The sequence below is a fragment of the Cuculus canorus genome, chromosome 12, assembly GCF_017976375.1.
Source record: "Cuculus canorus isolate bCucCan1 chromosome 12, bCucCan1.pri, whole genome shotgun sequence".
Lineage (NCBI taxonomy): Eukaryota > Metazoa > Chordata > Aves > Cuculiformes > Cuculidae > Cuculus > Cuculus canorus.
In genome coordinates this window covers 17,656,794-17,680,954 of record NC_071412.1, presented here as the reverse complement: position 1 = coordinate 17,680,954, position 24,161 = coordinate 17,656,794, and the positions used below count along the sequence as shown (strand labels likewise).

At 50.0% G+C, this 24,161-nt stretch overlaps 1 protein-coding gene across 1 annotated transcript in view; it reads left to right on the top strand.

Annotated features, from left to right (window-relative positions):
- Positions 1–4,381: 4,381 nt before the first annotated feature.
- The window catches only part of SIN3A (SIN3 transcription regulator family member A), a 37,143-nt gene continuing 17,363 nt past the window's right edge, over positions 4,382–24,161 (top strand). The window contains exons 1-9 of the mRNA XM_054077608.1: positions 4,382–4,604; positions 12,880–13,100; positions 15,063–15,239; positions 16,639–16,745; positions 17,227–17,509; positions 19,767–20,018; positions 20,534–20,686; positions 21,007–21,165; positions 22,448–22,537. Of these exons, the coding sequence (XP_053933583.1) occupies positions 12,912–13,100; positions 15,063–15,239; positions 16,639–16,745; positions 17,227–17,509; positions 19,767–20,018; positions 20,534–20,686; positions 21,007–21,165; positions 22,448–22,537 (1,410 nt within the window). The 5' untranslated portion in view covers positions 4,382–4,604; positions 12,880–12,911. The remainder of the gene's footprint in view (positions 4,605–12,879; positions 13,101–15,062; positions 15,240–16,638; positions 16,746–17,226; positions 17,510–19,766; positions 20,019–20,533; positions 20,687–21,006; positions 21,166–22,447; positions 22,538–24,161) is intronic.

Here is a 24,161-nt window from a genome sequence, read left to right as displayed (position 1 = left end):
GGTGAGTTTGGGCCTGGCTCTGTCTTGTCTTTTTTCCCCCCTGCCTTTTTTCCCTCCCTGCTCCTTGTGGGCAACGTTGGGAACTGGTACCTCTCCTGGGCCCATCCTGTGTGAGGCACAGGGATGCTCAGTGGTATCCCCTGCTTTGCTTGTCTTGTCTTCCCCACCCTCATATCCTGCTGGGAGAGGGCAGCTCTGCTCCCAGGAGGAGGATCTGGAGGATTTTGGCCAAGGGCAAGAAGCTCACTGGCATCCTCTGCCCCTCGGGGTGCAACCGCAGGAGTCACTAGGTACGAGGTGATGGGGACAGGTACCAACCGGCTCTCCGGGTTGCCCGGCTTTCCCAAGCCAGCACTGGGAACCCGTGCACCCAGCTCTGCAGTGAGTCACGGGCTGGAAAAATGCTGAGTAAAAAAGCCCAGAGCCTGGGGATGCAGCAAGCCAATCTGTGGGGCAGCAGAGATCCTGACCCCTCCACACCCCCGCCCCTCCGTGCTGCCTCGGGGGCTGGGACCAGCAGTGCCTGGGCCTCCGTAACTTTATACTGTAATAAGCTCTTTGAATGTGTATATTCTTATTTTTTTATAATCTTGGGGAGGGTTGGTTTTGTTTTATTTTGGTGGGTTTTTTTGTATTTAACATTAACTTGATCCAAGCCAGAGCCAGAGTATTTGTAAATTTTCCTATTTTGCTCTCGTTCAGAGAAACATTTTTGTTGTTGTTACTTTTTTGGGGTTGTTTTGTTTTTATTTGTATCGACATACAAATATACTACCGATGACCGGTCCTCTTTGCTCTCCTGGTGGGGTTGGTCAGGAGCAGTTTAGGACTGTGCCGGGGAGTGCGGGATCAGGCTTGCTTGGAGCTGGTGGCAGCAGCTGTAAGAGCTGACCAGCCCACTGCTGGATAAGCCCTGTGAGAGATAACTAGGCTGCAGGCAGCTTTCCTGGGCAGGCAGGATAACAGCAGGAGGGAAGGTGAGAAGATGGGCTGTACCGTATGCAGCCCCGTTAGCTGGAGGGGGATAAGCCACCCCGTTCCTGCCTCTTTTCCTAGGGCCTCGCTGAGCCTCAGAGCATCAATCCCTTGTCCTGCTCCGAGCAACAGAGCCTCCTCTTCTTTGCATAGTCCCTTTCTCCGGCTGTGCCTTCTTCCTATCAATTGTTATTCATAATTATTTAGGAAGTGCCCAGGGTGCTTGGCTGCCCTGATGACGTGGCCAGGCAACCAAACCTCTGCCTGCAAGGAACCTCCAGGGCCCAGGCTGGAGAGGTAGCGCCGAGCTCTGGCTGTGGGCCCGAGCAAGTGGGATCTGCCTGCTGCTGCCAGCACCTCATGGAGCACGGTGATTTCAGGATGGCTGGGTTTGCCTCTGTCAATAGCAAAAGAATGGACTGCTGCTAATTTGAACACGATGCGCTTGATCCCGTTGCTGCTATGTGTAACGTTCAAGGGATGGAAGTGGAGATTAAAGGAATGGAGTTGTTGGGCACTTCTGGTTATTTCCCTGGCAGGTAAAGCCATGGTTTGGGGAGCATCCACTGTTTTCCCATGTTTAGGTGCTTTCTGCAAAACTGCCCCTGTAATATGATGGTGGTATTGAGGAAAGGCATTTTGCTGCTGGATTTGGGGGTGAGGGCATTGCTTCTGTGCTGCCAGGCCTGCTCTGAGTAAGTTTGTAGGGCACAAAACACAGCTGGGCTGCCCATGGGCTGACAGGCAGACCTAGCGCCTTTGGGTGCAAGCAATGCCAGTCTCAGAGCGGAGAGGCTTCGGGGTAAAGGAAGACAAGAGGCGACTGGTGCAAATCGAGCCCTAGAGCCAGCCCCGGCAAGGCTTCCAGGCAAGAGGAGCCACCAGCGGGTGGAAAGAGGAGCACCTGTGTTTGCTCAGCTGGAGTCTGAAAAAGCCAAGGAGACCAGTGCCTCTCTCTGGGGCTGGCAGAGGGAGAAGCTTTTCCCTGCACTTGCGGCATGAAAGGCTTGGCTGTGCCAAACAGAGACCAAACACATAAGTGAGATGGTTGGAAAAGAACAGGAAGCAGCTGGGCATCCGTCTCCAAGGGAGAGTACCCCAGCAGCCATGGCTCTGTGAGAGGTGGGCGTTTTGGGCATCCCTGGAGCTGTGCATTCCCTGCCCGTGGGGCAGTTTGTTTCAGCTGGAGTGTCCCATTATTCTAGGTACCATTTTCCATCCTGCTGGGCTCCTTGAGTGGCATCAGCCCACAGTCTGACCTACAGAGGTGGAGAGCAGATCCTCCAGCTCAGGCTGGCCTCACCTTTCCTTCCCTGCACCCATGGTGGGTTCCAGCATCCAAGGGAACCCTGCATTCCTGGCTTCTGGGGCCTTCCCTACTCACTGTAAACATTCTTCACCCCAGCCAGGCTTTATTGCTGGCACATGTGTGGAAAGGGGGTGTTTGTGGTTTGTTTTCAAGCCTGCGCTGTCTGTAGCAGCTCTCCTTGGGGCATCCAGCAGGGTGTTGGGTGCAGGTGGTGCTGAGCATGGCCCCACGGCTGTGCCCAGCCTCTCTCCCTCTTCCACAGGCTGTGAAATCCCAGCTGAGCCCTGTGCCAGGGGCATGGGGAAAAGGAGCCGCACCTTTCAGCTGAATTGCATACAGTGTGGGGCCAGAGAACTGAATTATTTGCAGGAAGCTCCATATCCTGGATGTCTGTCGGTGGCACCGTGGGCACACCAGGCAGGGTGCTTAATCAAAAAGGACTTCAGGTTCTCATTAGTGTAATTGTTTTAAGCATAATTTTTCTTTTTTCAACTTCTCAAATGTTTTCAACTCCTCTTGTGTTAAGATCAGCAGTCAGTGGTTTTGGACATAAAAATCCCCAAACCTCAATTTAAAACCAGTCTGGTGGCCTTCAGCAGGCAAATGACAGCAGAAGACAGCAGCCTTCCTCGGGTGCCTGCACCCCATGGGCTCACCCTGGGGGGAACAGCACAGGGAGAGAGCTGACCTGGAGAAACCCCTGCTTTGGTGAAGATAAGGAAGAAGACAGCCCAAGTTTCTTCTTCCGAAGCATGGAAGTGCCTCAAAAGCATCCTGGGGCGGGGGGATAGAGACCGTCACGCTCTCCCAGCGTGGTTTTATCACCCTGCTGTCACTGAACCCCCTCATCTCAACTCACGCAGAGGAGGTTGGAACTGAATGGGCTTTAAAATCCCTTCTGACCCAAACCATTCCATGATCTTTCTCTGCCATGTGCATACACAACCTGGCAGCACATCCAGCTTTTTGGAGTGAGTGGGAGTGTTCTGGGGGATGGGGGTGAATGGGAGTATGAAATTGAGGGTTGGGGGTGTTTTATCCCTTCCTGAACATGCTTTGAGTGACCAGAGGAGCAGCAAGGCCTGGGACAGCGAGGCCAGGATGGATCCCAGGCAGGCAGAGGGGAATCCAACAACTCCCGCCACGACTTTATAAACTCCGGGGGATAAGAAGGAATAATTAAACCAATGAACTCCGTGACCGCCTTCTCAGCTCTTGCGGTAGACACGGCGGAGGGGCTGGGGCACTCAGGGGGTGTTAACAGCTGCTTTTTCCTCCTCTTTAGCCACACAAGCTTCCCGCCTCCCTCCTGACAGGGAAAGCGCTTCCCGCCATCGCACTCGGGGCAAACGCGCCACGGCGGGCGGGGCGGGAGCGAGGCAGAGGCCACGCCCCTTTAGACTATTGGCTGATGATCAATGGACACGCCCCTTCACACCTATTGGCTGAGGCGCCGTGGCCGCGCCCACCACCTCGCGCGGGGCGCTTCCCCCCCCCCCTCACTGCGTGTGTGTGTGTCCCCCCCCACGTGTAACCGACCAGCCGCCATCCCGGAAGTGAAGGGGTCGGGGACAATAGCAGCGCCGCCCCCCAGGCTCCGTAGCCGCTTCCCCGCACCGGGTCCCGTTGCCGAGTGGCGGAGAGGGGGGTCGGCAACGGGACCCGGTGCGGGGGGGCGGCGGCGGCCCGACCGCGATGTAAACACGCCACAAAAGGGCTCCCCAGAGAGGGGGCGTGGTCTCGCCTCTGTGGGGGCGTGGCCAATCCCCTCGCCGCGTGGGCGGGCTCCCCGCCCGTGACGTTCGCGCATTCCGCGCTGCGATTGGCTGGCGCTTCTCCGAGTCCGCCAATAGGAAGGCGCGGTGGGCGGGGCGCGCTGCTTATACGGACATTTTTCTTCGGCGCTCGCTCCCCCCACCTCCTGCCCCCCCCCCTTTTCCTCTCCGCATCCCCTTCCTGGGCGCCGCAGCCAATAGGGGCGGGCGCTGGGGGCGGGATCGGCGCGCTGATTGGCCGAGGCGCTGACGGACGCTCCTTCTGGCCAATGGGCGCGCGGGGCTCCCCTCCCTCGGCGTGCGCGGGGAGGGGCGGGATTTCCCGGGGAACAGAGAAGCGGGCAGCGCTCCGCCGCCGCGGCCCACGGGCGGTTACTCCATCTTATACCCCCCCTCGCCCCCTCCAACGGGGCTCCGTCGCCGTCCCCGCCTTCCCTCCCTCCTTTTGCGGGAGGAGGGGCGCGGGGGACGCCCCCTCCGCGCTCCTCGACGCTCCCCCCCCCGGCCCCGAGGGAGCCCCGGCCGTTGCCAGGCCCCGCTTTGAGGTAACGGAGGCGGCGGGACCGAGGGGGGGGGCGCGGCGGAGAGAGGGGGGCGATGGCGAGGCCGCCGATCCGTAGGGGGCGGGGCCGGACGGCGAAGCGGCGGGGGCGGGCGGGGAGCGGGATCCGGTAGCCGCGGGTGTCCCCGGGGGAGCCGCAGCGGGAGGGAAATGGGGGGGAAAACGGGGTGGGCGTGAAGGGGGAAAGGAGGGGGGGGCGGGTGTCCCGGCCGCGGCCCCGGCATGGCGGGAGAGGCGGGCGGAGCGTGCGGCGGCGGCGGCGGGGAGGCGGGCGGTGCCGCCTCCTCCTCCCTGCGCCCCGCCTCCCGCCGCCCTCTGCCCGGTGCCGCTCCCCGACCGCGCCGCCGCGAGCACCGGCACCGCGCAGAGCGGCCCCCCGGCGAGCGGAGGGGCGGCCCGGAGCCGTATGACCCCGACGGAATCGGGGGGGACCCCGCTCCGGTCCTTCGTGCGCACTCGCCGCCCCGTGAGGGCACGGGGGGGGTCCCCCTCAGCATCTTCCAAGGGGATGGGGGGGGCTCAGCCGCGGTCCCTTGCTGTCCCTCACCGCCCCTCAAGGGGTTGGGGGGGTCCCAGTTCCATGTCCCCCCTCCTCAATCCTCCCACGGAATAGGTGGGGGTCTCAGCTGCCGTTCCTTGCTCACCCTCACCGCCCCCCAGGGGCATTGGGGATCCGGGTTCCATGTTCCCCCTCCTCGACCCTCCAGGGAATTCCAGCCGCGGTCCCTTTTACCCCCTCACCACCCCCCAGAGGGATGGGGGTGCCTCAGTCGCGACCCCTTTTTCCCCCTCACCGCCCCTCCAAGGAGATATGGGGGGCTCAGCTGCGGTCCCTCGTTCCCTTTCACCACCTCAGAAGGGATTAGGGGAGTCCTGGTCCCCTGTCCGGCTTCCCTGCCTCTCACCTCGCCCCTACGGGATGGGGGTATCCCTGTCTCCTGCCCCAAGGGGATGAGGGGATCCCTGCCCTGGTGCCCCATCCCACCTCTCTGCCTCACCATGGATGCAAGGAGGGGGGGGGCCAGCTCCGATCCCCTGTCCCCATTCCCCTTCCTACACCTCTGCTGCTCCCCTCCATGGGGATGGGGGAGTCTTGGCCCCGGTCTCCTGTCCCACTTCCCCGCGGCGGTGGGGGGTCCCAGTCCCCTATCCTCCTTTTCTGCCTCCGCACGACATGGGGAGGATGTGTCCTTCCTGCCCGCCGGGATGAGGGTTCCCTGTCCCCCACTTCCCGCCCCATGAGGATGGGGAGGATCGCGGCCCCAGTCTCCTGTCCCCCTCCTCAGCCTCTGCCGCTCATCCCAACTCACCGGAGGTGTTGCCGTTAAAAGCATTTTCAACTGCCCGGTGAAGCCCCCTCCGTCTTTCCCAGGAGTCCCCTCTCCCAGCCCTTGCTGCAGTTTTTCACCCCGACTCTGCATCCATCCACGACGACCTGTTGGATTAATATATGGATCTATGGAAACCACGGAGCTCCTCTCCCACGCGTTATTTTTTTTCTTTTAATAGCAAGCTGCCATCCTTTTTTTCATGCCTTGAACTTCCCAGAGTCTCACACTTGAGACCTCAGCTCTAGTTTTTAATTCTCCGGATCACTCCCTGTCCATCAGCATGGCATTCAGTGCTTGCCTGGGATTGTGGGAGGCCGGCCGTGAGCTTCAAATGGGTTTAAAAATACAAGTGTGCTTGCTGGCTCTGTAGCTCAATCTTCCTTTTCCTGCATTTTCTCCACAATGAGTTTTTATAGTGCAAATGACGCCTATTCAGTGGGTCCATCCCATTTATTTGCACCACTAAAATGACACAAATAACCTGTCTAAAATAGCACTGGAACAAGGGACCAAAGGCACCACAAGTTGTGCCGGGTTTTTTAATCTCTCACGCTGTCCAGGGGAATCAAAACCTGGTTCGTGCACTCTTTTGTGCCCTAATGCCTTGGGTTTCTTTTCAAACTTGTTGCTTTTATACCCATCGGTTGTGCTAAAGGGTGTGGGGTCAGTAAACAAGCGGGAAATGCCTGACTTATTTCCGTATTGCTCTGTCTGCACTTAAGTCTTCTGCTCCGAACCTGGAATTTTATTTAAGAAACGCAGAAACACAGTTTCAGAGAGGTACATGTCTCTCAAAAGTGTTGCGTTGCTAATACCACGTAATAAAATGGCACCTTGCCTTAATTTAGTAATTTTAAGGCACCTGTAAAATTCCTTTCTCACATTAAAGTGCCTTGGCAGCCTTGTATCAGCTCGTGCTGCAGCGCCAGAAACAGAAAACCGCTTTTTAGGGTCTTTTCTTCCCTGCCTGGGTGAAGTTAGTGTTTTTTTCAGGCTCTTTACAAAAGGCAGCCACACTTTCTCTCCTCAAAGTCTCATCTTCATCCCTCCCTTTCTGGTTAAAGTATGTGAATTTGTTTAAAAAGCTTCAATGTGGTTGTTCTCCTTATAAACAGAGAGTAATTTGGTAACGTTTGGGCAAATCCAGGTGATTTAGACTGCTTTTGGAGGCAGAGTGGGAAGCGGGATGCTGTCCTTCCCCGTTCTGAGCCTGGATTGCCGGGGGAGCCCTCTGCACAGGCTCCTGGCACATGTGGGTCTTGGAACCGGGAGCATCGTGTCGGAATTGGCAGGCGGATCATTTATGTTTCCAGGATTTATGAATCGGTTTTCTGTCCAGATTGCTGGTCTGGTCTTCTCCAGTGCTGGAAAGCTTTTAGGGCCCTTGAAGCTGGAGCAGAAATGGCAGTCCTGTAAGAGCTGTCACTTCAGCAGGGGGTGCGCTTGTAGGGGGGGAGCTGCTTTTTTTCCAACTCCCTTAGGGGTCTTGTCTCTTTTATTAATAAATAAGTAAATAATACTATTCTCATAAATCCCTCTGCTCGGGATACTGGGCGGAATGACACTGGCTGCTGCATGGGGTGTAAAGCTCTGTGTGGATCGTCTCTTTGAGGTGGAGTTTAATGCCCAGGCGGTTTGCTGCTTTGGCAAAGCATGGATCAGTGCCATTCTGACTTGTTATCCTTCTGGATGGAGACAAGTGGGTTTATTTGTGTCTCGTCTGCCTCATGGTGGGTGCTGGCAGGCTGGCACCGTGTCACCTTGCAGAAAAAACTCATAACGAAAGCTTTTCTGGTGTCTTTTTTATTCTGGATACTTCTCATTTCACTGTGCAGTGCCGAGGCCTCTCCAGTGATGGATCTGCCCATCCTGCTGCAGCAGGACCAGGGGCTTATTTCCATTTTACAGGCGACAGAGTCCGGGCTGTGTGGCACTGTGCAAAAAATATACTGGCAAGTGCTGAACAAGCTGGGTCATGTTCTGGATGTCGTGCAGCACAGACATCAGTGCTGCCGGAACCTGAGCCGGCTGCTTTCTAGCAGGTGCCGTGATATACAGCGTCAAAATCCGGTCGGGAACTTGTCCCACAGGACATCTGCAACGCCTCCAGGGTCGGAGCTGCTCCTCCAAAGTATGGAACTGTAGCAGAGATTTACGTTTGCTGCTTCTGAGTCCTGAGTACTTCCTCACTGGAAAGGGAACCTTTTAAAAAGCCCCCATGCATGTTAAAGCCGTCATCTGCAGCCGTGAGATTTCCCTGCCCTTTGTCTTCAGGGTCCCTGGGCTGCTGGGACCACGGTCCTCTCCAGTGCGCTTTCACAGCCTGTAGGTGAAGATGGTGTTCAGCCCCAGGTGCATTGTGGTTCCAACAGGTGCCGAGGCTGCGGACAAACCATCTTGATTTAGTTCGTATTCTCTATTTGCCTTTTCTTTTGATTCTGGCACCTATTTCCCAGTGGATTTCAGAGGACCCTGCTTATCTCATCAGAATACCTGAAATAAAAAAAGCAGATTTTTGAGATGTTATTTGGTAAAAGCTGGAAAGTGGAGCTGCCACAGGAGAGGGAGTTTTGAGAGGAATGAGGAGGGTGTCCAGGCTCTCACTTCTGTCACTCCCACGGAGGAGCGATCAGGGAGAAGGGAGCTGTGTGGTGCTCCACCTGCTGAATTCAGCCTTCCAGCCCTGTCCCCACTTTGTTCCTTCTCTTTTTTGTGTCGGCACTGCTGAAGGGATGCGCTTCACTTACACTTATCGGTCCCACTGGCTTACATGAGGCAGATGGATAGGGAAACTCTCTGAGGAGATTGACGGGCTAGAATTCCATAATTCCAGTGTTACCGAGATGAGATGTGCCTTTTTAAAAGTTTTGTTCTTGCTTTGTCAGCCAGAGATCCCGTTTGTGTTTGCGGTTTGTCTGCTTGATCACCCTACCTGTAGCACTAAGCAAAGCTGGAGAGCTGGAAGGTCTCACAGGTGGGGAGATTGAGGTGTGTTCCTATGTGATGTCCTTTCCTTGCAAAAGGGAGCACTAAAAACCGCAGAAAAGGAAAAAATAAAACAGTTTTCATCCTCCTATAGTCAGAATGTAGTGTGCTCTGAAGCTAAAAGGTAATTTGGGTAGAAACGATTCTGGAGGAAGGGGATGCGATTCTTTGTGAACTGCAGAGAGTAGGACTTGGTCTCTTCCGGGATTGCTGAGCTCTCCTGTGTGCCTCAGGTTAATGCTTTTAACAAAATAAAGTACCTGAAGTGCATGACTTGCTTTCAGTTTTTTTCAGTATTTTTGGGGTTGCTTTTTTTTCCACCCACAGGTTAAGATTACAGATGAATCGGTTCCAACTTCTAAGTCCTAGAGTCAAAGTCCATAAGGGGATACCAGAGATGTCTGCTGCGTGTCTAAGAAGACAAAATAAGATGTTTTTAGGGGCACCTCGGTGGCTGGTGCTGAAGGGTGGCTGGCTGATACAAGTCTTTGACACTACTGGTTGTATATTCAAACACCTTTTCACATTAGCTGGGCTTTGCCATCAGCAAAGATGCTGAGAGAAATCAGGGGTCAGTGGGGCTGGAGCAGGTGGAACTGCCCCTTCGAACAGCAGGCTTCAGTTAGATCAGTTAAATATGGCACGTCTGGTCTTGGGTTTCACCACAGCCTACCCTGCTTAGGCTAGGAGGGCTGGGGCCTGCTGCACAACAGATCTCTTTAGCTTCTGGATGGAGGAGATCCTTTGGACATGCCAGATCCTCAGTGAGGAAATGAATGCATCCCATTTTCTTCTGCAAGGTGCAGACCAGTTTCTGCACTGGTGACGATTTGCTTGCCCTTTGGTGCTTTCAACTCTCTGTAGAGTTTTGATGGTGGTGGATGCACAGGCTTAATGTCACCAGTCTTCGCCCAGGTAGGAGAGCATCTCTCTGCTAGGATTAAAACAGCATCTGAATTAGTAATCTTCGTTAAGTGGTGGTCCGCTGCGAGCCACTCTTGTGCAGAGAGTGCAGACCCTGAGTAGGAATTTAGCAAGGTGTTATCTAGGAAGTTTTCTAATGCTATTGGCTCTCTCTCTCTATATATATATATAGAATATGATATGAAATTTTAAAGTTGAGACAGGGACAGGGCTTGGACAGAAGCAGGGTCCAAGCTCTGAGGAGAATTCTGAGGGGAAAAAAAAAACCAGCAGCAGCTTGAATTTTCATCAAACAGAGGCTTTAGTGTCAACCTTACAGCAAGCTGGGTTTGTGGAAGATTACTCACTTAGTCTGTAAGAATTAGAAACTTCCAAAACCGATGTTCATGCCGCTGGTGTGTAAATGATAATGTATCCTCGGTGCTACCGCAATTCCCACAACCTCACAGGGCTGAGATGTTTGCTGGCTCCATGGGGAAAAGGCTTCTCTGTCAGCCTAAGGTGGCATTTTAATCCTCATAAGGGCACACGAATCTTCCAGGCATCTCCTGTCCTCAAACAGCCTCTGCTTTAAAGGTTGATTAGTCCATCCAAAGCGACAAGCGTGGCGTGTTGCTCTGGGAAGTGAGACACAAGGCTGAGATGCTGAACAGCCGCCCCACCACCTTCAGTGGGTTTATGGTCTTTCTATCTCTATACATACATCTATAGACATGCATCCTGCATCGCAGACAGTGTGTTAAGCCTGCTAGAACCATTTCACTCTTTTATAGCAAATCACACATGAATGTTTTTTGAGCACATTCCTGCTTTGGGGACGTTGCAGGGACGTGTCTGCAACCCAGCATGTTTGGGTTGCTTCTGTAGGGAAGGAAAGCTTGAGAGAGTAAGGGGCAAAACGGGAGGTGAGAAGAAAGCGGAAGGACTGGCTGGGTTGCTAGTGTCCAAAGCAGAAGGGTATCCACGGTGGTGATTGGGTTATAAATAGATGCCACCAAAGCTTTGCCCAGACTTTACTCGTGCAGTCAGCTATTGTCATGCAAAATCCTGGCTGGCTCTGCTCCGGGATGGTGATGTGCAGCCAGATCTGCAGGCCTTGCTCAATTTAGTCCCAGCTCTATTAGCATAAACCTGTAAGTTTTTAGAAAGCTGAATGCAGGCTGTGCTTGAGGGAAGTACCTCCCTGTTAACCTCTTTATTTGCCATCAGAGCTCAGCTGGATGAAGAGACAACCAACGCAGGCACCGTTAGCAAAAGGAGCTCCTGGAGCGTGCTTCCCCGCTCTCTGAGTGTGCTTTGGAGGTCAGACCTGCTTAGGATTTGTGCCTTGTAAATAAGATCCAGTTAGCAAGCTTTCCCCTCTGTTTGGGGTGCGGAGTCCTCTTCTGCCTCTGCCAGTTGCCTCCCACCTGCCAGGTGCTTTGGGGACCTGATAAGGGCCTGTTCCGAGAGGTTAAACTTGAAGAGCAACTTCAAAAAGAAATGAAGTAATCTTTCTTCTTGTCCTACCCCCTCCAAGTGAAAAGAGAGACTAGTGGAGAAGAGACTATGTTGCACAGAACCTGGATTTTGCAGCCCACCTTAATCTGTTCTGAACCTCTATCCTGCCCAATCCTATTTACATACTTGTTGTGCACTGAGATATTGGTAGATACCCTTGTGTTACTTGGGTGGTGGTGAATTTAGGCTGTGAAGAGCTGTCCTGACTTGGTAGATGAGGACTGGCTTAGTTGGCCGTTGTACCATTATTCTGATGGATCCTTCATTCCCTCTTGTCTATCTATGTGTCCATGTTGGCAATGTGTGTGTTTGACTGTGCTGGAACTGAAAAGGAGTTGCTTTGGAGAAGTCTTGCTGAATTAGAGGCATAAAGAGGGTGTATTTCCCTCTGTTCTCTGACCATAGAATGGTTTGGATTCAAAGGCACCTTAAAGCCCATCCAGTTCCCAGCCCCCTGCCATGGGGTAGGGACACCTCCCACTGCATCAGGTTGCTCAAAGCCTCATCCAGCCATCAAATGCCTTTATCAGCTGCTTTTGAACACCAAGTGGTCTGACTAACAGCAGATAACGTATCAAGGATGCATAGGAACAACACTAGAATTACTTGCAGAAAGAAGCTGGTGAGCAGTTCAGTCAGAGCAAAGAGTTCATGGCACTTCTTGAAGCGAGACAGTGGCAAAATGATCCATCACCTGAAGTGGAAGGAAGGTGCATAAAGACAACTTGGAGTAGGGCAGGAATGTGCCTGCGTGTTGGAGAAGAATACCAGAGAGCTGCTGCTCTGTGCTGGCTGGCATCCCTGGCAGGCATGCGGGATGCCAGCCGCTGTGCCTGCTGGCACTGCTCTGCTTTGTGCTCTCTGGCTGGGTGCTGGTGAGTGGGACCAGGGTGCTGGGAGGATCTTGGCTCAGTCTGTGGTATGGGGGCTGTGGGTTTGACTGAGGTTCTGCAAGTGATGTGTATTAAATGGAGAATACATTCCTTCAGGACTTCGTAAGGGGTTTCAGTATCTGGCTATGCATCCTGCTTTTTGCCTCCTCCTTTGACCTACCACCCACATTTTTAAAGCATTTCTCACAGATGGCTGTCATCCCACCTGGACTGTCCAGGAGGGGTTGTTTTCTGCTTTCAGTGCAGGCAGCTTGGTTGAGTATGTATGCAGGTAACGTGCCTTCCCAGAGTCTGTTGAGTTTCAGGACTGCCTTCAGTGAGTTCTGTGTTGCTTAGGGTCTGCATGTGCTTCAGATGCCCAATGTTCTGTTCTCTAAGCAAGACTGGAGAAATCACTGACTCGTAAGCAGAATATTTTATTGCCAACAAGGCTGTGTTTTTTGTGGTAGAACGTGTATTTGATGCATAAAGCTGAATCTTAATTCCCTTTTCCTATCTCGAGATATCAGTAACCTAAATGAATAGGCAGAAACTCGCCCTACCTGCTCTGGGTGATCCTAACATCCACAGTGGTGGCAGGGAGTGATGAATCGATTGCATTGGTTAATCAGTCTGTTTCCAACAGGTTTTGTAGTGCTTCCTGAGCATGAGTTCAGAATGAAGCGGCGATTGGATGAGCAGGAGTCACCCGTGTATGCGTCGCAGCAGAGACGTATCACCAGCAGCACAGAAGCTTTCCAGCACCAGCACCGCGTGCTTGCCCCAGCCCCGCCGGTCTATGAGGCAGTTTCGGAGACCATGCAGTCTGCCACAGGCATCCAGTACTCGGTAACCCCCAGCTACCAGGTGCGTGCTTGGCCCGTCACTGCTTCACGGGGGGATCAGCTGCAGTCCTGCAATCATAGGATAGAGTTACAGAATGGTTTGGGTTGGAAGGGACCTGAAGGCCCATCCAATTCCAACCCCCTGTCTACGGCACAGACACCTCCCACTGCATCAGGTTGCTCCAAGTCCCATCCAACCTGGTCTTGAACACCTCCAGGGATGGGGCAGCCACCACTGCTCTGGGTGACCTGGGCCAGGCCCTCACCACCTGCATATGAACACATTTCTTCCTAACATCTCATCTCAATCTCCCCTCTTTCAGCTCAAAACCATTCCCCCTCATCGTGTCCCTGCACTCCCTGATGAAGAGCCCCTGATCAGCTTTCCTGTAGCCCCTTTCAGTATTGAAAGGCTGCTCTAAGCTCTCCCCGGAGCCTTCTCTTCTCCAGGCTGAACAAGCCCAACTCTCTCAGCCCTTGGATCATCTTCATGGTCCTGTTGCATCACCAGCCAGCAACATGTCGTTTCACAGTAGAATTCCGTATTTGAAAAAAAAGTTTTATTTTGGTAAACAGGTTTTCCTGAAGAAAAGCCAAGATTGGACAATATGCTTATCATACATCTCATTTTAAGCTCTTCATTTAAGACTGTCGGCTTCATTCCTAGTCAGAGCCACCTGAACAAACACGGTGTGACTTTGCCTTTTTGAACATGATTCTTTTAATGACTCTCTGAGATCATGTTCTCTCAATCCGAGAGGCAAGTGTGTGCAGGGCTTTTTCTCACCAGGGAAAGGTTTGTTCTTATGGTTGCTCCATCACAGATGTATGATGTTTTGGGTGACTGTAAGCCAAACAGGCTGGATCAGCATTTAGATCAGAGACTTTCAGGGAAAGTGAAATGTTACTCCAGGGTCATTATGTGGCAAGGAGCTGTCAGCTAGGGAGAGGAAAACTGCACTTTAAGGATGCACTGGAGAGACCTCCCCATGAAAGACCAGGGAAAGTATATTCCTGTCTTACTGCTGTCTGCCGTGTTTCTGGCATGTTGTGTCTTCCACGCTTGTGTTGCTTGGGAGCTGCCCTCCCCATCTAGTGCCTGATTTTACACACAGCTTCTTTCTTCCTTCTGCAGAAGGATGTTCACGCTGATAGCAGCAGCCACGGAGCTGAAGAGCCTGCAGGCAGGCACTTGCAGGGACTGGAAGGAGATGTGTTTATGCTGGCAGTCCTTCCTGAAAAGAACTTGGATGGGCCAGCATGCGAATCGCTTCTCATTCATGAGAAAGATTAAAACAAGTGTATCCCATCTAAAAGAGGCTTGGCTAGAAAACAGTGTTTGTGTAAAATGAAAAGTTATTGATATTTTATTTTTTAAGGGCTCTTTTATTATATTGTCCAAATTGAAACTTTTCTGGTTCAGTGTATGAAGGAGACCTGAAAAGCGTGTGCCTGCTGTCCCTTTCCCTAGTTTTCTAGGGGAGATACCAAGCTTGAGTTTTCCTCTGAGTCATCTGGGGCCAGAGAGCAACAGTTTGACTTCCAGTACCCAAACTGAACAGCAAGAATGTGGAAGCACTTCAAGATTCATTCACTCAAGTTATTGGTTATGACATAAAGTGCGTTTTAAAAAAAAGAGAGAACCTTCAAAGAGTAAAAATCTCATGTAACGCCCCTTCTGCAGGTCTTTGTGAGTGACCAGACAGCTGCTGAGTTTGTGGGCAGGAGAGAACCTGCGCTTGTAACCTGTTTGCGGGAAGGGCTCTCCTGGATTTGGAGTGTAGTATGAGAGTTGTGTTGTTTCGGTTTTAGGTCTCTCTGGGTTGTTGTTGAAGAAAACAAAAGAGAACTTTTTGAGTAACGTTGTTAGCAGCCATGGTTAAAAGTCACACAGACTGCATTCTGCTTCCCTGAAATTTGAGTTATCTGGGTCTGGGAGGACTGACCTGCGAAGCCGTAGGTGACGTCCTCTTTGCCTTTCCAGGTGTCGGCGGTGCCACAGAGTTCGGGCAGCCACGGGCCGGCCCTCGCAGCCGTCCACAGTGGCCACCACCACGGCGCGCCGGTGCAGCCCCATGGGAGCCAGGTGGTGCCAGGCCACGCGCACCCCACCCCACCAGCTGTGCCCGTGCAGGGCCAGCAGCAGTTCCAGAGGCTCAAGGTAACGTGGAGCACCGCTACATTGAGTAAACCAACTGCTCCCTAAATCCTGAGGAAATGGGGGCCTTTATCTGTGCGGTGTGTAGGGGTTGCCTCCCTGCAAAGCCAGTCAGTGACCTCCTAAAAGCTTTTCTGACAAAGCTTAGATGCTTGGAAGACTATGGAGTGCAGAAAGAGACTTTTCTGCATGCTGAAACCCTGTTGTTTCAAATACAGTCATAAAAAGTGGACTTGCTAGGAAAAGATAGTGAGCAGGAAGGAAAAGGAAGAAGTACTGCTGAGAGTATTCCTGTGAATGGGTTAAATTACCAAAACATTTGTTGCTTTTCTGAACACATGGCATATGTGGGTGTTTCTGTGGGAGTAATTTGGGAGTAAGGAGGGCTCTATTCTCAGATTATGTGCTGTGAAATCATTAAATAAAGAGAAAACTCCACCACAAATAGCCCCTTTAAGCAGCTACACTTGGTTTGGCTCTAGTGAGAAGGCACATACATACAGATTGATCCCTATTTCTTAGTCTCTTCCAAATACACTGCAAATCTCTCTCAGCTTTGAGGAACCCACTGCCCTGTTGGGTGAGAGGCCCTTGCCTTTTGTGGAACGTAGGACACTTCATTTCTAGAGAGCTCTGAAAATGGTTTCAAAATGTGTGATTCATTCTCCTTTTGAAATTGATGGCATATCCTTCACTAATGCAAGACTGGGGCTGTACACACAATAGTCTTTCTTCCTTTGCTGTCATTTAATTTCAGACAGAAGAGAGGTCCTTAATCTCTAACTCCTGCAGCTGATCCGCATGCGGCCTGGCTGTCAGAGGGTACCTCTGAAAGCTGGGTGTTGGTACACGAATGGTTCATAAACTTCTTGCTGTTTGAGATGTAAAACAATTTACCGCCCACAGCTGCCATTTCAAAATCCTTCTATGTCGAATCGAAATGTCTGGCTTGGAGAAAAAAGTGCGTGTACCTGGCAGACATCTACTACACTGAATATGTCATTTCCACTTTCTGCTTATTCTTAGACTTCCATAATAATTTCCATATATGAATGCAGGAAAAATACTCGGCCTAGTGCTGTTTATTCTAGCAGTCACTTCAGGGATGGTAAATTTGGAGTGTGGTTTTATTTCTGAGTAATTCTGCTGATCTATGTTGCTTTTTTTCCTTTTTTGTTTCTTTTTGGTACAGTTTTGTCTTGTGAGCCAGGAATGGGGAGTGAGTATCGCTCTTTCAAATGGTGCTGACAGTAACTAACCAGGCTCATCATCTTTTGCTCTTTAATTCCCTGCCCAGGCTCAGGGCTAACAGCTGTGTTTTGAAATAATGCGTGTTTTATAGAACAATGGGAGGTGAAATAAAACCTTCTCTGCTGATATAACCTGTCTGTTGTGTCCCCAGGTGGAGGATGCATTGTCTTATCTTGACCAGGTGAAGCTGCAGTTCGGTAGCCAGCCCCAGGTCTACAATGACTTCTTGGATATTATGAAGGAATTTAAATCTCAAAGGTAACAATGCTGCTTTTTTCTTCTTCCTTCCAAGTTAGAAAGAGCACAGGTGGACACAGGAGCACAGGGCAGGACCTGAATTCTGTCTGTGTGCAGCACACCTCTAGCACTAGTGTAAAAGCAGTTGTGTGCTATATTTTCTGAAAGTTAGATGCATCCTTTCATGCTAAATCTCTGCTTAGAGTGGGAGTTCACAAGTTCAGCCTTGCCAGCTGATTCACCTGACTGTCTGGTTGTCTGCCCATTGATAATGGTCAGACTTGGGACTGGATCTCAGATATAAAATGCTGTCTGGACTAATACAACAGTTGTAATGTTGTTCTTAAGTTCAACAGTGGATTTATAGGATCAGTTTTATGTTGTTTCATAGGTTAGAGGCAATTAGGTAAAAAATCTGTAGGGAAATTCTTGTGTGGAGACCTTGATTATCATGGAAAGGGCCTGTGAGGATCCTAATGCTTTTATCTTGCTCCTCCTTCAGTATTGACACTCCAGGAGTGATCAGCCGCGTATCACAGCTCTTCAAGGGCCACCCAGACTTGATCATGGGTTTCAACACCTTCCTGCCACCTGGTTACAAGATTGAGGTGCAGACGAATGACATGGTGAATGTGACAACACCGGGGCAGGTTCACCAGATCCCTACTCACGGCTTGCAGCCCCAGCCGCAGCCCCAGCAGCAGCATCCGTCACAGCCTTCAGCTCAATCAACCCCAACACCAGCACAGCCGGCGCCGCAGCCACCTCCTGCCAAACTCAGTAAGGTAAGAGCCTCGGAATGACTTTCATGGGGATCCTGCTGCCTCCAGCTGGAGCTGGACCTTAGAAGAGCTTGCTTAGTGATGTGCTAGATTCTGCATCACTTGAAGTCTTCTTTCCATATTGGATATCTGTTGTATACAGCAGTCTATTTCAGCCACTGGATGGGCAAAGGAGTTGTTGGCATGATCTAAAGTGCAAGAGTTCAGGCAAGACGACCATTATGCTGCCTTTAGGTATCAGTTTGTGTGCCTGGAACTGAGATTTCAATATTTCTTTCAATATTAAAGGGAATTTGACTCCTTGCTTTAGATATAATCCAGATGCTACCATCCAACAGATATATTTTATGTGATTGAAAACAGAGTGAGATAATGTCAGAGGCATTCAGAGAGCTTACTCCAGATGAAACATTTATGTATTTCAGGCTCAGAATGTGGAAAGATCCAAGAGCCTTAGGGAGGGAAAGAAACCCCAACGTTTCAGGGGTTAATCTCTAAACTGTACAATTAGCCCACAACTGGCTGGAAAAGGCGGGGGGGAAGGAATATGCAGTTAGAGAGCAGCAGGACTTAAGATGTAGCAATAAGATGATCTCTAGACAAATATTGGCAGGATTTGCAACCTCCTGTTCAGAAATGGCAAAGCAAAATGTGCTGAAAGGTTTACAAGTCTGAACACTGCAAAGCTAAGGCATTGCGGAATTAACTCACCTGTGCCAGACTGCAAGGCTGTTCTCCAAAGAAGCAGTATGTGCTGTTAGTGAGGAGGTAGCAGTCTCTTTCTCATCCCTGTGGGCTTTCTCCCTGTGTCAGCATCCTGCAAAGCATTGCTCTATTCTTGCTGGAACTTTAAAATGAACCTGAGGCCATGCTGCGTATTGAGGAGAGATTTATGAAGGAGGTGGAGCTGTAGGTAAGCAAGGCAGGATCTCGTACTAGGATGTTTCTGGACGTCCTTTGACAGTTATCTACTCTGTCCTTCCACTGGATCAGATTGCTCAAAGCCCCATCCAACGTGGACTTGAATACCTCCAGGGTTTGGGCAGCCACAACTTCTCGGGGCAACCTGTGCCAGTGCACACCACCCTCATAAAGAATTTCTTCCTAATGTCTAATCTAAATCTTCCCCCTTCCAATTTAAAGCCATTCCTTCGCATCCTATCACTCCACGCCCTTGTAAAAAGTCTCTCCCCAGCTTTCCTGGAGCCCCTGTCAGTACTGGGAGACTGCCTTCTTTTCTCAAGGCTGACCAAGCTCAACTCCCTCAGCCTGTCCTTGTACCAGCCCTTGGATCATCTTGGTGGCCTCCTCTGGACCTGTTCCAACAGTCATATCCTTCTTATGGTTGGGCCTCAGAACTGGTCACAGGACTCCAGGTGTCTCACAAGAGTGGAGTAAAGGGGTAGAATGGCCTCCCTTGCCCTGCAGGCCGTGTTTCTTCTGATGCAACCACTTCAAAACTGCTCTTTAATTTTCCTGTAGCTGTTAGATGTCTATTATCAGTATTCGGAATAGTTACCCTGAGAACCTTATCTGTCTGTTCTTTGTCTCAATATTGAAAGAAGTTCCAGGTTTACCTTGCTGTTGTCTTTATGCGCCCCAGAATTCTTCACTAGGGGCAAAATAAGTTGCTGGATTGGAGCAGGCCATGCCTATGCCTGTTAAAGATTTGAGGGATTATGTACAAAGGAAAACAACTGTTAACAACTTGAATGGTCTGAACTTTTTGCCTTCTGGTGAAACGTAGTCTGCTGGCCCACTAAATATTTACTGACTTTGGGTAAGAGTTTTCTTCTCCTTAGTCTACCTGTATTTGTGCTTCTGCTAATCTTTAAAACCAAACTCTGACAATGGAATGGTGCTTCTTAATTTGGACTCATAATAGCGGCTTCTGCTTAGACAGGGAAGTTTTCAGTTTATGAAACATATTGTCAAAATTCTCTAGACCTGTGAAGGGAATAACTGTTTAGTAGCGGTTTAAAAAGACTTTTCTAAGGACGTGCAGCAAAAGTCACTGAGGGCCAATATTTGGGAAGGGGTTGTTTGCATGTGGTAATAAGAGATTTCATCCAGCTGCTGTGTCCTCTGCTATTCCAGCTCAGAGGTATCTCTGCTCAACGCATATTGTTCCAGTTGGCATCAGATACAGTTATGTGCCGGGTTCTTTCCTCTGGATATGGTCCATATGTGGCATAGAAATGCCTTTATTCCAAACATAAAGGAATCTGTTAATGTCTAACATGGCTGCTTTTCTTCTCAGCCATCGCAGTTGCAGGCACACAATCCTGCCAGCCAGCAAACTCCCCCAATTCCACCATATGCATCACCACGCTCACCACCGGTCCAACCTCATACGCCCGTGACAATCTCTCTGGGAACCACACCGTCCCTGCAGAACAATCAGCCCGTTGAGTTTAATCATGCCATCAACTATGTCAACAAGATCAAGAATCGCTTCCAGGGACAGCCAGATATCTACAAAGCCTTCCTGGAGATCCTCCACACATATCAGGTGAGCAATAACAATGAGTACGTGTATGTTTTTTTCTCCTTTGCCAGGGGGAGCAAGTCCAAGACTTGCATTTGGGTCTTCGGGATTAGCATTGGCCAGCAAGCTAAGCAGAGTTCTTGCAAAGTGGATAATTAGCAGCATGAAATAGTAGATTTCAGTCCATCATCTGTGTTTGCAAGTGTCTGAAATGCCTTTTAGAATCATGTTTGGTATTTTTTCACTTCAGGAATAGACAACATGGCCGTAGAACTATGTTAAAAGTAAGGAAACCACGTCCTTGATCAGTGTCCTGCTCGTCCAGGGCCAGCAGGACATTTAGTCTGTGTTTATAGTATATATAAGTATATTTAGTGTACATATAAGAGCCATGTTATTAATATCATATTATTCTTTGCGTGAGATGCTGAAACCTTTGCTATTTCAGTCTTTTTATATCACCGGGGAGCTGATCTTTTTCTCTGTCACTTAAATAGTTAGCACATCCTTTCTTCTGACACTTCTCTTTCCTATGGCAGAAGGAGCAGCGTAACGCCAAGGAGGCAGGAGGCAACTACACGCCGGCTCTGACGGAGCAGGAGGTGTACGCGCAGGTGGCTCGCCTCTTCAAGAACCAGGAGGATCTGCTCTCAGAGTTTGGGCAGTTCCTGCCTGATGCCAACAGCTCTGTGGTGAGTCTTCTTGGAGATAGGCTGGAACTGAAATACCCAGTGGGAAACCGTCCCGTGTGTAGCCAGAGTTCAGAAAAACATGCTTTCACTGTTTGTTTCTTGAGATTTTTTTTGGAGTGGTGTTTTATTGAGTGTGGGAATGGGGTCAGGGTGATAGACTGTGTTTTCTGGTCATAAATAGAATCCCTTTGCCTAAAAGTGGTGTTCTAAGACTGCAGTAACTGTGTAAAATGCATTGGTCATCTAGAGAAGCAGACTTTTTTTTGCCTGGGTGCGTGGAACTCTGCTCTAATGGTCTTATGGGTTTGTCTCTACATAAGCTGTTGAGTAAGACAACTGCAGAGAAAGTGGAATCGGTAAGAAATGATCACGGTGGCACAGTGAAGAAGCCACAGCTCAACAACAAACAGCAAAGACCCAACCAGAATGGCTGTCAAATCCGACGGCACTCGGGAACCGGAGCAACCCCTCCAGTGAAGGTAAGAACATGTGCTGCTCATTTAACTGAAGCCCTGTTTTTCCCAGGACCTTGTGGCGGTGGGATGCGTTTTAGGAGGCTGTGTGATTTTTGCAGCACAGGCTGCAGCTTGAGAACAGAGAAACTTAAGGCTTGCTGTTAAAGGAAACTTTCTGAAGTCCTTGTTCCTAAGCAGAAGGCTTTGTCACTAATATTCCCAAACTGGTGGGGTTATCTATTGCTGAGGGTGGTAATAGTTAACTTCACAAGCTTGGGGAAAATGGATCTTTTCCCACTTTATTAGGATGCTGGGGTTAGTTTTATGGGCGAATAAAGAAGTATTTGGTGATGAGGGGGAGATGCGTGGTGTGGAGACAAAAGTCTTAGTAAAGTCGCAAAGTAAATGTGTCAAAAACTTGTAGCAGTGTTTCTAAGGCGAGGGGTGAGATAAGGTGAGGGAAGGAGAAAGGTGTGCCCAAAAGCCTCCTTGTGGTAGAACTTGGAGGAGACGCAGTGGAATCGCGTTTGCTCATTCTTACTATCATAAACCTTATTATACTACAGTGGATTATTATTCTCTTAGCAGAGTTTGCCCTTTTCAAATGACACACGTTTTGAGAGCATGAGGCTTTGTAGTAACAAAAATGGTCTCGTGGCCAGGTGGTTCAGCATTGCATTAGGGACAACTTTGCCTGTTTGATTTGAAGGTGGCGTCTCTTGCTCTGTGATGAAAAGCATTAGTACATGTAACTGTTGTTCAAATCTAGGGATTTGCTTCCCCTTCTGCCCTTGCTCCTCCCCTTCAAATAAAGGACGGCAAAATAAAACATGTCTTGGAGGCAGCTTTCAGCCCTTCTGAGGGTGTGGAGTGCAGTAATGTGGGGAAAATAGTCTCTTACAGTGTAATGCAAGAGAGAAAATTTAAATACACTCATTTTACAAAGGTGTGAGACTTAAAGAACTGGGAGAATGATAGGAAAAAAGCAGATTGATTTTGGTAATTTTGCAGACTAGTTGGACAAGTGAGATGCCTACACCAAGTGTTTCAGTCCACCAGTAACAGCAAAGGTTGCAACAGTGTATTAGAAATCTATGGAGTTCTATGCTACTGATTAACCTTCAATAGATTAACTTGTAGCACACACTTCTATGCCAGCTTCCTTCCCGTAAAGCCACCTCTCTTTGGTTTGAAAACAAAGGGGTGGGGTCAGGGAACTGAAACTCTTGATAGATAATCAAAATATGGCAACCTGCTCCACTGAACAGCCCTTTCTTTTTTCCTCTCCTTTTTCTGTTGTTAACAGAAGAAACCGAAGCTGCTGGGGTTAAAAGACCAGTCTTTGGCAGAAGCCAGCAAACATGGTGTGGGGACAGAATCTCTCTTCTTTGAGAAGGTGAGAAGCGAGATCCAGACCGCGCTGTCTCCTGTCATTGGTTTATTCTTAGCGTGGATACTTCTGGATTTTTATTACAGAGAAGTCTGTGATGTGTCTGCCACCCTGATAACCTTTGTGAGCCTGACCTCAGGTGGTGCCCTATGACCTCCAAGTCAGAGCCATTGAATTTTTTAAAAGCCCGGTGACCTTTTTTTCAGATGGATGTTTGTGTCTTTTCCCCAAAGGTCATCCTCCAGCTTTTCACCCACTGTTGCTGCAGTTTATTTGCAGGAATGGGAATTTTTTTCCCATTAGCACACACTCCAAATCTCTTTTCACCTATCTGCAATCCCTGGACAGCTGCTGATGTGTGTGGCGTGTGGCGCTGTGTTGGCACAGTTGCCATACACATCCACAACCAGCTGCCCATAGCGTGGGAGCTCAGTTTACAGAGCAGCTGATTCATGTCAGCATTGTTGTTTTTTTTTCCTCTGAGAGATGAATCTAATTAATTGCACCATTGTTAGCTGGTGCTGATTTACCACACAGAACAAATGAAGGATATATGGGATGTTTCCAAGTGGTACCTTGGTGTCTTCACTAAGGTCATAAAATGGTTTGGATTGGAAGGGATCTTAAAGCCCATCCAGTTCCAACCCCCTGCCATGAGCAGGGACACCTCCCGCTGGATCAGGTTGCTCCAAGCCCCATCCAACCTGGCCTTAAACACCTCCAGGGATGGGGCAGCCACCACTGCTCTGGGCAACCTGGGCCAGGGCCTAACCACCCTCACAGGAAAACATTTCTTCCTAAGATCTCATCTCAATCTCCCCCCTTTCAGCTTCAAAACATTACCTCTTTTTCTATACAGTCCCTTATGGCTCAGAGGGGAGTATATATGGAATGTAAACAAGGCTTTTAAGTAATATTCATGTGTGGATGGCAGTCCTGGTTGCTCCCTGATGATGTGGTGCATTTTGCAGCACGCTATAGACCAGCTAATGGGAACCAATCTATTGCTCGGAGGATGCGTAGGTGTTAACATGAGTAAACCGAGAAATCCCTGCTGTAGAATTATAACCATAACGACGAATGTCTTAATGATGTTAGATCTCTGTCTGATGCAGAGATGCTAACTGTTCTTGTGGGAAAGGTTGGGATTAAGTGTTCAGTTTCCTTGTACTCTAAAGATAAGGGTTACAGAAGCTGGCTTATCCGTGATAACCCAAGCTGTGACACAGGCACAGACTGGAGTGGCATTACCCAGGGCATAGGTCCCTCTTCTCCCTACTTGCAATATTCTCCGGTGTTTAAAGGCAACCTGGATGAGTTTGTGGTGCTGCAGCTACAACTGACGTTCTCCAGCATTTTGTATTCTAGCTGTTAAGGAGCTCTTTGAGGGATTTCATTCACTTTCCACTCCTTTTTCACAGTAATGCACTGAGTTCTGGTGTTGCAGGGCATACCCAGCACGGAGACGGCTCACATATGTATCTGTTCGTCTGGCCCTGTGTACGGGACAAGTTAACCCCTGTCCAATTCAAAGGTTTACACTCTCATTCCATGTATAATCTCCATGCATCTGTGGGAAACACACTGTTAGGTCCAGGTCTCTCTGACAGTGACAGCATAAGCAGCTAGA